The sequence below is a fragment of the Benincasa hispida genome, chromosome 9 (assembly GCF_027475165.1).
Source record: "Benincasa hispida cultivar pf3 chromosome 9, pf3_genome.v1.1, whole genome shotgun sequence".
Taxonomy (NCBI): domain Eukaryota; kingdom Viridiplantae; phylum Streptophyta; class Magnoliopsida; order Cucurbitales; family Cucurbitaceae; genus Benincasa; species Benincasa hispida.
Window position 1 is genome coordinate 68,460,763 of NC_143486.1, and position 15,379 is coordinate 68,476,141.

The 15,379-nt window shown below is 32.4% G+C and overlaps 1 protein-coding gene across 5 annotated transcripts; it reads right to left on the minus strand.

The window, feature by feature from the left end:
• Window positions 1-13,176: 13,176 nt before the first annotated feature.
• On the minus strand, window positions 13,177-15,379 carry LOC120086293 (uncharacterized protein At1g01500-like). Of its 5 annotated transcripts, XR_005484183.2 has the most exons (6): window positions 14,943-15,371; window positions 14,802-14,857; window positions 14,119-14,251; window positions 13,741-13,823; window positions 13,531-13,659; window positions 13,177-13,445 (listed from the first exon to the last, which is right to left on the minus strand). XR_005484183.2 is itself a non-coding variant. In XM_039042855.2 (5 exons), the coding sequence occupies exons 1-4, from the start codon at window positions 14,991-14,993 to the stop codon at window positions 13,564-13,566; spliced, it is 336 nt and encodes a 111-aa protein (XP_038898783.2). In that variant the 5' UTR covers window positions 14,994-15,370; the 3' UTR covers window positions 13,177-13,445; window positions 13,531-13,563. The 5 variants fall into 5 exon arrangements, 1 of the variants encoding a protein (XP_038898783.2); XR_016532030.1 differs by having other exon boundaries at window positions 13,741-14,251; window positions 14,943-15,379; XR_016532031.1 differs by having other exon boundaries at window positions 13,531-13,823.

Consider the following 15,379-nt stretch of genomic DNA (forward strand, 5'->3'; position numbering starts at 1 on the left):
ATCTAGCATATAGATATACACAAAATATGATATCGAGTCTACTAGCAGTCAAATAAAGTAAAGATCCGATCATACCTCGATAAGTCTTTATGTCTACACACTTACCTTTTTCATCTTTGTCAAGCTTAGTGGTAGTACTCATAGGAGTTTTTGCAATTTTACTTTCATTGAATTTGAACCTCTTGAGCACATCCTTTGTGTATTTTTCTTGACTTAGGGAGATACCATCCTTGAATAGTTTTATTTGGAGGCCAAGGAAGAAACTAAGTTCTCCCATCATACTCATCTCAAACTCACTATACATGCATTTAGAAAATTCTTCACACAAAAATGGATTAGTAGAACCAAATATAATATCATCCACATATATTTGCACTATAAGGATATCATTATCCTTAACCTTAATAAAGAGAGTAGTACCAACTTTTCCCATTTTAAAGTCATTCTCAAGTAAAAAGTTGCTAAGCCTATCATACCAAGCTCTTGGGGCTTGTTGTAGCCATAAAGAGTATTTTTCAACTTATAAACATGATTAGGCAAATCAAAACTTTCAAAACCCGGAGGTTGTTCCATAAACTTCCTCCACAATATAACCATTTAAAATGGAACTCTTCACATCCATTTGATACAAAATAAAATTCTTATAATAGGCAAAAATAAACAACATTCTAATAACTCTAATCAAGCAACTAGTGTGAAAGTTTCTTCATAATCTATACCTTCTTCTTGAAAATAACCTTGAGCTACAACTCTAGTTTTATTTCTAATGATATTTCCATTTTCATCCATTTTATTTATCCATTTAATTCCAATTATAAACGCATTAGAAGGCCTAGGGACTAATTCCCAAACTTTATTCATTTCGAATTGATTCCCTTCTTCTTGCATAGCTAAAATCCAATACTCATCACATTCGACATCTTTAAAACTTTTAGGTTCAATATGAGAAACAAAAGCAAGATTACTAAATAAATTAAGGGAGAACGAGTTTTCACACCTTGTTCTTGATCACCAAGAATCAAATCCTTGGGATGGGATGAAGCATATCTCCATTCCTTAGGCATGGATGAATAATCATCTTCCTTCTTTTCATTGATGCTCACTTCTTGCATACTTGAGTTGATTTCTCTGTCTTTTTCACTAACAAGTAAATCTCCAAAATCTTTTCTAAATCATCACTACAAGTAGACTCATTAGAAACATTATTACATGATACATCAAACACAACATGCATAGTTTCCTCAATAACTAAAGTTCACTTATTGAAAACTCTATAAACTTTACTAGTAGAGGAATATTCTAGAAAAATACCAACATCTGTCTTAGAATCAAATCTTCCAAGCTTTTCTTTGTTATTTAAAATAAAGCCTTTTCAATAAAAAAAACTTTGAAATGTCCAATATTTGAAAATTTTTCATGCCAAAGCTCATAAGGAATTTTATCTAAAGATGGTCTAATTAAAACTCTATTTAAAACATAGCGAACGGTATTAACGGCTTCCACCAAAAAATAGTTAGGTAAACTATATTCATTCAACATTGACCTAGCAAATTCTTGCAAAGTACGATCTTTTCTTTCAACCACACCATTTTGTTGACGAGTTCTTGAAGACGAAAAATTATGAGAAAAACCATATTCTTCACAAAAAGCTTTAAAAGCATCATTATGAAAATTTCATCCATGATAACTCCTAATCTTAGAAATAAAAAATCTTTTTTCATTTTGAACTCTTTTAGCAAAACTAAAAAACTTTTTAAAGCATCATTCTTATGTTTTATCATCAAAACCCAAGTAAATCTAGAAAAACCATCAACTATCACAAATACATAATAGTTCCCTCCATAGCTAGCAATTCTATAAGGGCCAAATAAGTCTATTTGTAATAGTTGTAGGGGTCTAGTACTAGAGATCACATTTTTAGATTTGAAAGAAGACTTAGTTTGCATACCCATTTGACAAGCATCACAAACTTTATCATTTTTAAATTTAAATTTAGGAAGACCTCTAACCAAAGAATTCTTGGAAATTTTTTAAATGAAATGCATGCTAGCATATCCTAGTCTTCTATGCTATAACCAAGAATCATTATGCAATACGGAAAGACATTTATCAATAATAGGGCACTCATTCAAATCAAGGGTATATACATTCTCCTCCCTATTTCCAACAAACATGACTTTTCGATCACAAGCATTTTCAAAGATGCAATTCTTTTTATTATTAAACACAATTCTAAATCATTTATCACACAATTGACTAATACTAAGTAAATCATGCTTCAGACCATCAATTGAAGCATATTTTCAATCAAAATAGAAGATTCATTACCTATATTATCCTTGCCAATAATTTTACCTTTCTTGTTGTCACCAAAAGTTACCATGCCTCCATCCTTTTTGGAGAAAGAAATAAACTTGGATCGGTCTCCGGGATCCATACTTTCGACACGAAAGAACATAGACATAGTGGTTGTCCAATGAGATACTACGCATAATAATATACTACCTCATAATAAGATAGTACCTCGGGGTAGCCACCCACATATTACGTGCTTACCACTTGTTTTATTTATTATTATTAATATTTTATTTATTTTCGGTCATGTGCTTTGAGCAACCACTATCCAAGTATCACTTATTTTTCTTTGAGGCTTTCAAACAAACCTACAAACAAAAAACTCAAGTTTGATTCTTTGGTATCCACACTTGTTTGGGTCCAATAGTGTTAGCACTTATAAACTTAGGGATCCATTTCATTTTTGCATTAGCATTAAAAGCATTAGAACTATACAAGTAACAAGAATAAACTTTATGTCCATACTTGCCACAAGAAAAACAAACTGTTAGTGTTGACAATCAACAAGCAGAAGCAATTTGGATCTTAAGCACTCTAATTCCATCAATTTTAGCAATCCAACAAGCATGTCATAATAAAGAAATAGGGTATCTGAGATTAGATTTGAAGAATTCTTCAATTACTTCAATTCTAGCTCAAATTTTCCCTCTAACACCTTGTAGACTACCACTTGATATACCCTACTATCATCTAGGACCTTAGATTGGATGTTGGAACCCAAAACGAGATTGAATTTTTGAGGTGAAAAAAGAGAGAATTTGGTGTTATGTCTGGAACTTGAGAGAGAAAACACTTTTCTCTTCCAAATTTAGAATTCATCAACCCTTTCTTTCAGCTGTATGTTTTTTTTTTTATTTTATCAACCACAACATGCAATCTGAATTCATGAGGTATTGACACCAATAACACAAGATAAAAGTGGGATCAAGGTGTAGAAAGTGGAAAAACTCAACTTTCTAAGTTATTTATTCTTCAATTTTAAAATGATTTTCATGAAATCTTTTTAAAATTGAATTTCAGTTTTAAGACTATTAATTAAAAAAATAATTAATCAAATTAAACATTAAATTAATAAAACACCTATCCCGGACATGAATCCCTATTCATGTAATTTAATATTTAAATCATATTTAAATATTTTCAAATTCTCCAATTTTGTTTAATTCAATAATTAAACATTTTAATCATATCGCATATAATTAATAATTCATTTAATTTGAATTTGAATGTTTCAAATTCTTTCACCACACCATTCAAAAGTTAGTCCGTTTGTGAGCTAGTAAGGGGATCCAATGGACTTATAGATTATGAGCTTTAACGATCCAAGATTAATTAGTTAAACTCTTTAAACCGAATTAATCAACATTTGTTAACTACTGGGTCACTTCATTAAAGCCCAATAGTTGCACTATTCTCACTGTAGATATTTTGTCTACTTGATTTAACCATGATCAGTAAGTCGATCCTTCACAAGTCGTTCGTATTAATAGTTGGATTAAAATTACCGTTTTACCCCTATAATATATCTTGCTTCTTAAGTCTCTATTGATCCTCTAATGAATAATTGGTTTATGATCCTACAATAAACCGAGTCCCTCAGTCATAGAGAGGGTGGGGTCCCTTTGTTTAAGACTAGGAGTCAGTAAGGGAACAACCTATCTATTATCCCTAATGCAGGTAGGACTGAGTTTCATACTATGTCCCCAGCTATCTATCCGGTCTTACCCTTAAAATGGGAAGCTTGTTAAGCGAAGATGTTGAGCACTCTCACCCATGCAAATTAAAGGATAATCCCAAATAAACAAAAATTCATAGTTAGCTCAGGATTGAGATCGAGTTACCTTAAGTCATCAGATTGAAATAGTCAGTTTTAATATTAAACGACAGTTATAAGAAAAAAAAAAAAAAGTACTTATTTCGTGGTCCGGTCTTATGCAAACATTTTTTGCATAGGATGCTTCCGCTCGCATGTCTCCACATGAACGATTTCGGGATTGCATCGTTTGTATCGAAGACAAAGTAGACCGCATCCATAGTGTCCCCAAAATAAGGTACCTAACCTAATCCTTATACTTATAGACCGTTTTGGCTATATACCTAAACTTGATCCTCTTTTATGTCTCAACATAAGGTTCAAGCATTCATGTTATAGCCAAGTATTCGTTAGTTTATTGGATTTAGACTTTACAAGTACAATTTACATATTCAATAACAGTTTTATTGAATAAACCTCAATAACATCTTTATTGCAAATAGACATGTTTAATTTTTACAAACTGTGAGTTTTAAGACATACAACCCAACACAAACAACATTATGCAAGAATTTATTTCTAACAACAAATTTATGTACTTTACTCTTCTTGGAGAAATTCTTTCTTGCAGCATTGTAAAATTTTCCTCTTTGAAAAAAGTTTCTTCTTGAAGAAATAGTGTGACCATACTTCAATTTAAAGCACTTAGGTCTAATATGATATTCAACACCACAATTATGATATATAGGCACGAAACTAGATTTAGCATTATTAGACACAACATTAGGCAAATTAGGCACAATAGAAAATTCTTTAACAAATATAGTTTTAGAACTTGAAGGAGTAGAATATTCATCAATATAGTCTAAACCTCTCTTATCACCAAAAGGCTTGCCTACTTCAATTATTTTGTCTAATCTTTGAGCACCTATTGTCAACTTTTTAATAGACTCTTTAGCTTTATCAAGTTTTTGCAAGACATTTAATTCTTTTTCTTTAAGTGATTTGATCAAATTATCCTCTTCACAACCATCATGCTCAAGAAACCTAACGTTATCAATCAATGGATTTTTCTCATCACAATCACAAACATGGTTATCACAAGACACATTTATTCCATCAATTTGCACAACATGCTCATTCTCTTTAAACCAAGCAATTTTATCGAGTAAAGACTTATTTCCACAAGTCAAAGTATTGTATTTCTTCTTAAGCAAAATATATTTTGAGCTAAGTTTTTCTAAGTCATTTTGCATACTTTCAAAAGCTTCAAACAATTCATCATAAGAAGGAGGTTCAAGAGTTATCTCATCATCAGGTTCATCATTTCTGTCACTATGAACCATGAGACCAAGGTGTGCCACTTCATCATTATCACTTCCATTTTCACTTTCACTACTATCTTCCCAAGTAGCCTTCATTGCCTTCTTCTTGGATTTCTTAGATGATTTGAGGAGTGGACAATCCGTTCTTATATGACCCGATTTTTTGCATTCGTAACAAATAACTTCATCCTTTTTGCTCTTCTTACCTTTTGACTCTCTTTTGGTTGATAGGTGTTTCTTGAACTACTTCTTCCTCTTGATGGAATTTTTGTACTTACGTGAGAGATAGGTAATATCATCTTCATCAAGGGCATCCTCATTTTCAGAATCAACTTCCAAGGAAATGGTCTTTAATGCAATGCTCTTTTTCTTCTTGGACTCATCCTCCAAGTATTCCTTCATAGTAATCTCATGGGTCATGAATTAGCCAATGAGTTCCTCCAATGGAAGTTTTGTGAGATCCTTTGCTTCTTGGATTGCCGTCACTTTTGCTTCCCAAGTCTTAGGTAGAGACCTAAGAATTTTTCTAACATTTTCGGCTGTTGTATAGACTTGACCTAGTCTATTCAAAGCATTGATAATGTTAAAATCTAGTAAACATATTTGTTATAGAATCATTAGCATCCATTTTAAATAATTCATAATTATGAACAAGCATGCTAATTTCAAACTCTATAACTCGATTTGTTCCTTCATGAGTAATTTCAAGAGTATTCCAAATTTCTTGAGCAGAAGAACACATGAATATTCTATTAAATTCATCTTTGCTCAAAGCACAATATAAACAATTAATAGCCTTAGCATTAAAAGAATATTTTTTTTCATTTCATCTTCAGCATACTCTTCTTCTAATTTAGACTTATCAACATTATCAACCTTTTTCATGGATACATAAGGACCTTCAGTAACAATTAACCACAAATTATAGTCAATAGATTGCAAATAAATTTTCATTCTAGCTTCCCAATATTCATAATTTGAACCATCAAAATAAGGAGGTTTAGAAGTAGATTGACCTTCAATAATTTCTTTTGCTACTAGATTTACCATAATGCTCTAACAATAAAGTTTATAAAAAAAAAATTAATTAATTAATTAATTAAATTTCAAGAGAGCAACCTTATTATGATACCAATTGTTGGACCGATATGGCAACTTTAGAGGGGTGAATAGGGTTTAACTAAATTTCTTCTTAAAGTATGTTCAATTTGATCTAATTAAATAATTTTTAAATAAAATTAATAAAACTCTATTGATACTAAATAACAATATTGTAAAAAAAAGTATGTGTTAATCTATTCAATTAATATCAACTAACAAAAGCAAGCAATTAAAATTAAATAAAAAAAATAACTAGGAAAGAGTTAGAGAAGAAGACACCGTGATTTTTATAGTGATTCGGTCAAACATGACCTACCTCCACTTTCCCAATGGCCTCTTGGGACTTCGATTAAAAAAAAATCTTTGGCTATTTTCACGGATGAGAGTTGAACCGCTACCTTGCTCCTTTTACGGGTTCAAGAGCAAACCCGATCTTTTCTACAGGTTAGGATCCAACTGTTACAATGTCTGTTTAAGCTTTAAATCACACAATAAAAACTCTCTAAAAAGATGGGTATACAAATTTGAGTTCATCACACACTTTAATCCTCACAATACAATAAAAATTTCTCTCAAGAATAACATAAAAAGAAAGAAAATTGGAAGTTTGTGGAGAGAGCAACAATTATGGCTTTTTTGCTAATTAGGATTGTAAAATCTGAAAAGTTAAATAACTTTGGAGAAGATGAAGTATAAAAAGAAAGGGAAGTAAGGCAATAAGTGAATTTTAATTTGGGTCATTGTATTGTTCAAAAAGTTAAATTGAATGGCAGAGGTTTAAACTGAACTAACCGTTAAACACAACAAAAGAAATAATATAATAATATATATCTCCTCAACAAAAAAACAAAGTCTACCATTTGTCAAAAACTAGCCGTTAGACACAATATAAAATAATATTAAATTCATTTTTTTATTTAACAAAATCAATTTCTTTTAATTCTCTTTTCTTTCAATAAAAACTAAAATCCACCAAGTACAAATTTAAGACCCATGTGTCTTTCACCCTATAGTTCCAAGTGACACTCTCTAATTGGTCCAACTTGTTGATTAATTTGCCACATCATCATCTTGGGTATTTTTCCGTTACACTTATTTTTGTTATATCTTTTTTATCGGAACTCTAATTTGGGTGATTCAAAATGTATCGGAATCGTTGTTGTTTTGACCTCTACGCTATGGGCTATTCAAAATAATAAAATGTTTAGTAAATAAAATCATGTTTTTTATCATCAAAATATTAATTAATTAATTTGAGATTATGGATCAAAAGGCTAACACATCCAACGACCCAAATTGAATTTGGTTTTCACTTTTTCTTCTCTTTTTAAAATCTCCATCTTCTCCAAGATTAAAATAACAATTACACATTATTTTCAATCCTCATAATTTATTAAGCCTCTATTGTTGCCCTCTCCAAGCTTCAATTTTCTTTTTATTTTTATCTTATTCTTGAGAGAGATTTATGTATGATAAGGATTTATTGATTTGTTGTGAGTTCAAAAATTTATAAATTCGCTCTTTTAGAGAGTTTCTTGAGTGTGTTATTTAATTTTTCCAAACATTTTATAAAGGTTGCTCTTAGTTCCAAAAAAGAGTGGTTGTAATGGTTTGATCCAAATTCATGGAAAGGATTGAGTTTGTTCTTGAACTCACAAAAAGAGCAGTTTAGCGGATGGGCACTAATCCGTGGAAAGAGCCGGTGAGATCCTTATTCAAAATACCAAAAAGGCGCTCGGTGTTATTTCTCTATCTCTATACTACTTTAATTTTGTAATTAATATGTTACTATATTTTATTTGCATTAATTGCTATAATTTATTCTTGAGATTAATTCTTCACATTTGTTTATTTAGGTTGGTTGATTTATCTTTGCATATTTATATTATCAACTTTGTTATGAAAATTAAATTGGATGCTTGAATTTGTTAATATCACTTTATTGGTCATTTAAAGTGAATGCATATGTATAAAATTATGTTTAAATTACTTGTTTTTCAAAAAGTATATTAATTTGTTTAATTAGGCCCACATTAGTAAAAAGTTTTCATTAGTTTAATAAACCATATTTACCCCTCTAGGGTTGCTATACCGATCTTATAGAGGACATGCATGAAGATTGGATGCCAAAGTGTGAGTAGTTATGTTCCAGTCTCTTCAAACAAAACAAAAAGATATAGCATTAAAAAGCATAGACAAACTTCTTATTACCTCAACCAGAGAGTGAAACTTCAAGAGAGGGACTGACACACGATTGAGGATATGAACAAAAACCTACTGTTCGAAAAGATAGTAATATTAGCCCAGCACAATGGGCTAGCTTAATACCTTCATCCCAGCATTTTCTAATATTCGGCTAGCTGAATATTAGAAAATGTTCAGGATCTCTTCAGAGTCCACCGGGTAGAAAAAATTATTGACTTTAACAACATCCCATTATCCATTATTATCCAGTAAGAATGCTGCAATCACATCACAATTTCAAAAATTCAAGGTAATAAGTTTAGACAATGACGGTCGAAACGGATCTGAGAACACTGATAGAGGACCCATTACCCATTTCCTTGATGATCCCAACACTGAGCAAATAGACACCCCAAACAAAACCTTTCCAAAACAAAAAAAAGAGCAATTGCTCTTACCAACCACCTGAAGGACATTCAAAGATGGAGAATACTGCCTTTTTAAGACCCTAGTAAAAAAGGAGTTGGTATCTTTAAGAACACGCCAAGCAATTTTCGCAAGAAGCGCTTGATTAAAACGAAATCAAATCTCTAAAATTTAACCCTTCCATCTCGCGAGGTGCACACATTTTCTCCCAATAAGGTTAACGAAGTTTCTGAAGAGATCGGATTTCGCAACGGAAGCAAGTGATCTGTTTTCTTTCAATCTTGTTTTGGAAATATTAACACAGAAAAGAAGAAAATACAGTCAACAAGATCCACCGCTTAACTGGTTAAGCAAAACTACAAGAAAAGAGGAAAGAGCTCACCGTTGAAGATCGTCTTCAAGAATTCTCGCAACGTCTTCTTCCTCAACGAATCGATATTCCACGAACGATATTGTGATGCTGCCATAGAGTCTTCCTTGATATTCTCTTGGCAATGACCGATTTGTGGAAGCCACCTTTTGAAAAAGATTAAAGGGAATTGATTTTCTTGGAGAGCATTAGTGAAAATCATTGAGGAGAGGAGAAAATAGGAGGAGATGGGAGGAAGTTTTTTCTACAATAACCAACCCTATAAGAAAAGACTTCCCTCCCAAGAAATCACCACTTCACATTTTCTCCATTTATATTACTAATTTAATTTAATTAATTATTAATTAAATTAATTAATAACTAACTTAAATTAATTAATAAAATAATTAATTAATTTATAAAATTAAATATCTAATATTTAATTTAAATATTTAAATATTATACAAATATATATCTCAGTTATAGTTTTTAATATGAATCTCATTCATATTAATTTTAAACCTATAGTTTTAATATGAATCTAATTTATATTAATTATTATTTGATTCTTATTCAAATACAATAAATCTTCTTTTATTATAAAATCTAATTTTGAATCTTATCCAAAATTAACTTTATATTATAATGTTTCCATATACATTACATTAATTGTATCATATACAATTAATGAATATCCTCCTAATAAATTTGAACATTTTAAATTCTTTCAAAACTAGTGGTCATTCATTAATTATGGGTCACTCCATAATTAATGAATGACCACTAGTTTAGAAGCTCCAATGATCCAAGATTAGCTACAACATTCATTAATTATGGATCATTCCAAAGACCCACAACTCCACTATTTACATTCTAGAATATTTTGTGTCCATAGATTTATCTATTACAAGTAAGTTGATCGTTAACAAGTTATTCGTAATTCAACTGGATCAAATTACCATTTCACCCATGTAATTACCTCTTACTCCTTAAGTACCACCGATCCCTTTAATGAACAATTTATTTATGGTCCTACCATAAACTAAATCCCACTTGGGGTATTGAGAGGGTGAGTACCCTTCGTTCAAGACCTAGAATCTAACACTTAAGGGAACAAATAATCTACTTACCATAAAGGCAGGAAGGAGTGAATTACATCTTGTTTAGTAATGTTCCCAGCTTTTCACTTGGACAAGTCCCCAAAATGGTAGGCTTATTGAGTCAGCGACTTGAACCACTCTCACCCATACAAATCAAAGAACAACCCTCATAGACAAGAGTCCATAGCTCACTTAGGATTGAGATCGGGTTACATATGGTCATCCTATGAAATATTAAACTTTTCACTCAACAGTGTTACAAAGAGAGATTAAGTATTTTGCAGTCCGGTCTTATACAATCTCATTGCATAAGATACTATACAATCTCATTGCATAAGATACTTTCACTCGCATGTCTCCACATGAATGATTTAGATCACATCGTAGTAACACTTACAATATTTGTAGCGCTTACAAAGTGGATCGTATCCATAGTATTACCAGGATAAGACACCCAAATCTATCTATATACTATAGACCTTTTAGGTTATTATATGAACACAATCCATATGTATGTCTACTACACACTGTCCAATGCTCATGAAATAACCTTGGATTTTCTCGTAATGGATAACTAATTATTACATATTTAACTTAATCAATTATTATATCAAATAAAAGGCTTTAGGGCATAAATCCCAACAATCTTCTACTTGCATTAAAGTTGATCAAACATAAGCCGAGAGACATATATCCTAGGGCATCTACTTGCCTAGCACATAAGAGACAATGTCTCGTAGTTCTAGATATTCTAGGCGACCCTCATACACTTTAGCTTAAAAAGTTCTTTTACATAAACTAAAATATATGTCATCAAAACCATCTTGGTCACAAGCATGACATTTTCTCTCAATCGGTCTTTAATGTTTTCTAATATCCTCAGTTTCGTGTTTGCACCATTATTATCTCACAAAGTGTGATAGACTAATTCATATCTGAAATAGCTTTCAAATTTTTAAGGATATACTATGGCTACGCAAAAGCAACCCATTATATAGGTAGGAATTGCCTGAACCACACTCTTGATCAACACTTCTTTTCCTCTACAAGTAAATATCTTTGCTTTCCATCCCTGTAAGGATTTCCAAAACCCTTTCCTTTATGTTACAAAATTCCAAACTCTTATCTCTTGAGAATGACAAGGGCATACCCAGATACGAACCAAACGAATTGACCCTAAAAACATTTAAAATCGCCTGAACGTAAACAGATCTTTCTTGATTCACATTTAGAGAGAAAAATATACTAGATTTTTTAAAATTCATGCACTGACTCGATGCTAACTCGTAACACCCTAAAATCTATTTAAGCTTCTACCGTTCCTCAATTGAGGCTTTGAGGAAGATAAATAAATCATCTACAAAAAAAAAGGTGAGAAATAGATGGGAAAGAAATTTACCTAATTGGATTCTAGAGATCTGACCTAAATCAAATGCCACACGGACAATAACAGACAGAACGTCGGAGCAAAAAAAAAGAAAAAGGAATGAAGATAGAGGGTTGTCTTGTCGTAGTCCTCTAGTGGGGGTAAAGTGTTGAATCGGCTCTCCATTGATGAAAATAGAAAAGGTCTGCATAGTAGTACATTATCAAACCCCATAGCTAACATGATTCCTTTAAGGAAAGGCCACTCTGCTCTGTCATAAGTTTTACTCATGTAAAGCTTTAATGTTGGACCCCTTTTTACCCAATCTTTTTTATCTCAGGAAGTGCAAACACTCATGACTAATGATCGCATTGTCAAATATAGACCGACCAGCTACAAATGCCGACTGGGAAACAGAGATTAAATTTGTAATTTCACTATAGGAAACATATATTCTAAAAATTTTAACCACGTGCGATGCACATGCCTCTTATCTAGTTTTGAAAAATGTTGAACATGATATGGACTCATCAAATATTAAATTGAGAGTTCATAAATCTATTTGATATTTTTTAGTTCATAGAGCTATGAGACATAAAAATCGAAAGTTATTTATTAACACGGTTTAAAATTTTTTGACTTTTTAGACACAAACATAAAAGTCGAGAGACTAAATTTATAATTCAATACCTATATCCATATATATGACTATGTGATGGTAAATATTTCTTCTGATAGGGGATAAAAAAGGCCACTTATTATGCTTTCATTTTTTAGGGCCACTTATTATGCTTTCATTTTTGTTAAACACATTTAAATCGAGTCATCATTTGTCTTCGAGAGATATGATGGATGAGACACTAGAAGAATTTCGGGCTTTAATGTCGGTTTTAAACCGACGTTAAAGATAGTGTTATTAAAGCCCTTTAATGTCGGTTGTCTTTAATGTTGGTTTTAAACCGATATTAAAGGGCTTTAATAACACTGTCTTTATTGTCAGTTGCAACGGACATTAAAGCCCTTTAATGAAATTTGCAGCCGACATTAAAGCCCTTTAATGTCGGTTTTAATGTCAGTTACAACTAAAGCCTAAGAATCAAATGAAGCCCTTTAAACTGATATTGAAGCCCAGAATCTGTCCTTTTTATCAGTTATTGTCCGTTTTTTTAAATTCCGTTGCCAAATCCATTTTTTCGGTCAAAGTATAACATGACACATCATCATCGAACGTTGTGGCTATGACATATTATTCATGTATGGATTGTAAATCTATTACATTTAATTCGCAAATTCTGCTATAAAATTATAATTTAAAAGGCCATACAATAATTCAGGCCTTGAAAACAGGAATTACAAGTAATACAAACATTATGAATTTACTGTCCCTCTCTACTTAGTAAGTATGAATCCCTTCATAATTCTTCTTGAACAGACCCCCTCCCCCCAACTTCAATAGTGTCTGGTTATAGGCATCTTTGTCTGACCACTGTTGTTCAAAGGATCACAAACAATAAAGGTTTAAGACAAGGGATTGAAAGTGAAAATATGATCAGAATTCATATTCAACTAACCGTGTTTATTGGGAATGTGCATAAATGGTACATTCAAGGAAAAATTCTTGTAGTGAATGTGTTGGATTTAGAGTTCCCCAAGAAAAAGCATAAAGAGGTTGCGATACCAAATCTTCTCCTTTGTTTCACCTGCATAACAAAAAAACTCAATAGTTGAACTAACGAGAGAATCTTCTTTTTCAAGATCTTGAAGAAGAGAAGCTTGATTACCTAGATATGAGATACAAAGACGATGGAAAATTTTCGGCAGCATAACGATGCTACCACTACAAAACCAAAAATTTACCTTGAACCTGTTCAAAAAAACACACTCCCAAAAATATTTCACAACCACTTGTTCTCAATGAAATTATCAGAATTTCCGAAAAATGAATATTCAAGAACACATACATCAATAAGTAAATTTAGCTCACAATGTACTTCAAATCTCAAAAGTTGTCACAAAAACTACCAAAGTGCATGAATAACCCACCAACTACCATAGTGCAACCTACAAACTCGAGCACCTTGATTAACCCTAAAATTCCTGAGCTCACAAAACGCCTAGAGAATTGAGAACAAAATTATAAGAGGAGAACAACATTTGACCTGTACATTCTGGTGCCGAATCAACCCATTACTTCCATTCTCCTCCTTTCCAACTTCTTCATCCTCAGGAATTGCATCTAGGACACCTTGCCTCAAGTTCCTCCGCTGCGGACTAACCTGAGTTGTCTGCTCACTGGCATACCGGAACAACAACCAACACTAGTGGAGGTTATAAGTTTGCAAATAAATTATAATCATATACTATGACTTCTTAATGGAAAATCTAGCCTCATCGAGCAAATATTACAGAATACAGGAAAACATACAAAACCAACCAAACAAGTTAAAAATGTAACCTCGGTCATCCATACAAAAAGAGCTCCAATCTAAAATAATTGAGCTTATTGAACAATAACACCACTAGACCTGCACTAACTATGGACCTATTCAAATTGAAAAAGTCTTACAGGCAATAATATATTTATTCATCATCATAATATAATACATCAACATTCCAGTAGTAGTTAGGTAAACCATTTTCTTTAGAAGAACGGTAAAACAAACATAAATCACTTTCCTTACCTCACAACCATATACATTACACTCGTCCATCATAGACAGAGAGCCGAAACAAGTCTAAAAACACAACTGTTTGTATCAGACAATAATTCCTATAACATGGTAAAACTGAAGGAAGTGCAATTATATGAACCAGAAGAACTCAAAAAGATGATCTTGCATACTTGGCTGAACTGGTAAGATAGATACAGGTCCTGGAACATAGTGAAGTTAATAGAACCTGGAACACAAGAAGACAAATAGTCAAACTCAGAAAGAAAAACATATTTTGAAATGAACACTGAGATAAAGTCCAAGATCCAAACTTCTTCCTGCAAATCAGTAGGGAATGTAGCAATGATTGAAGCATTGTCCATGTCAAATCAGTAGATCTGCACGGAGAGACGCGAGCCTGGCGGAGAGACGCGAACGAGCAGCAGATCTGGCGGAGACATGCAAATGACGATGGAACGAGCAGCAAATCCAGTGGAGACACGTAAACGACGACGAAACGAGCAGGAGATCCGGTGGAATGACCAGCAAATTTGAGTGATTGGGTGTGGCGGCGCGGGTTGCACGACAAGCAAACTTGCATGGAGGCCAGATCTACACCACGACGAACTCTTCACCCACGATTAACGGAGGAATGGCAAGGTTTTGGAAAAGAGGAGTGAGAAAGAATAGGGTCTGAAGAGGGAAGTGTGCGAATGAGAGGAAAAAGAAAATAGGGGGAGAGTGAAGAGGGAAATGAAAAAAATGGGGG

Coding starts and splice junctions, on each gene's coding strand:
- LOC120086293 (XM_039042855.2), bottom strand. CDS start 14,993: ATGGACAATGCTTCAATCATTGCTACATTCCCTACTGATTTGCAGGAA. Junction 14,252..14,801: donor TATCTTACCAGTTCAGCCAA/GTATGCAAGATC, acceptor CCGGTATGCCAG/TGAGCAGACAACTCAGGTTA. Junction 13,660..14,118: donor TTCGGCACCAGAATGTACAG/GTCAAATGTTGT, acceptor TTTGTTATGCAG/GTGAAACAAAGGAGAAGATT.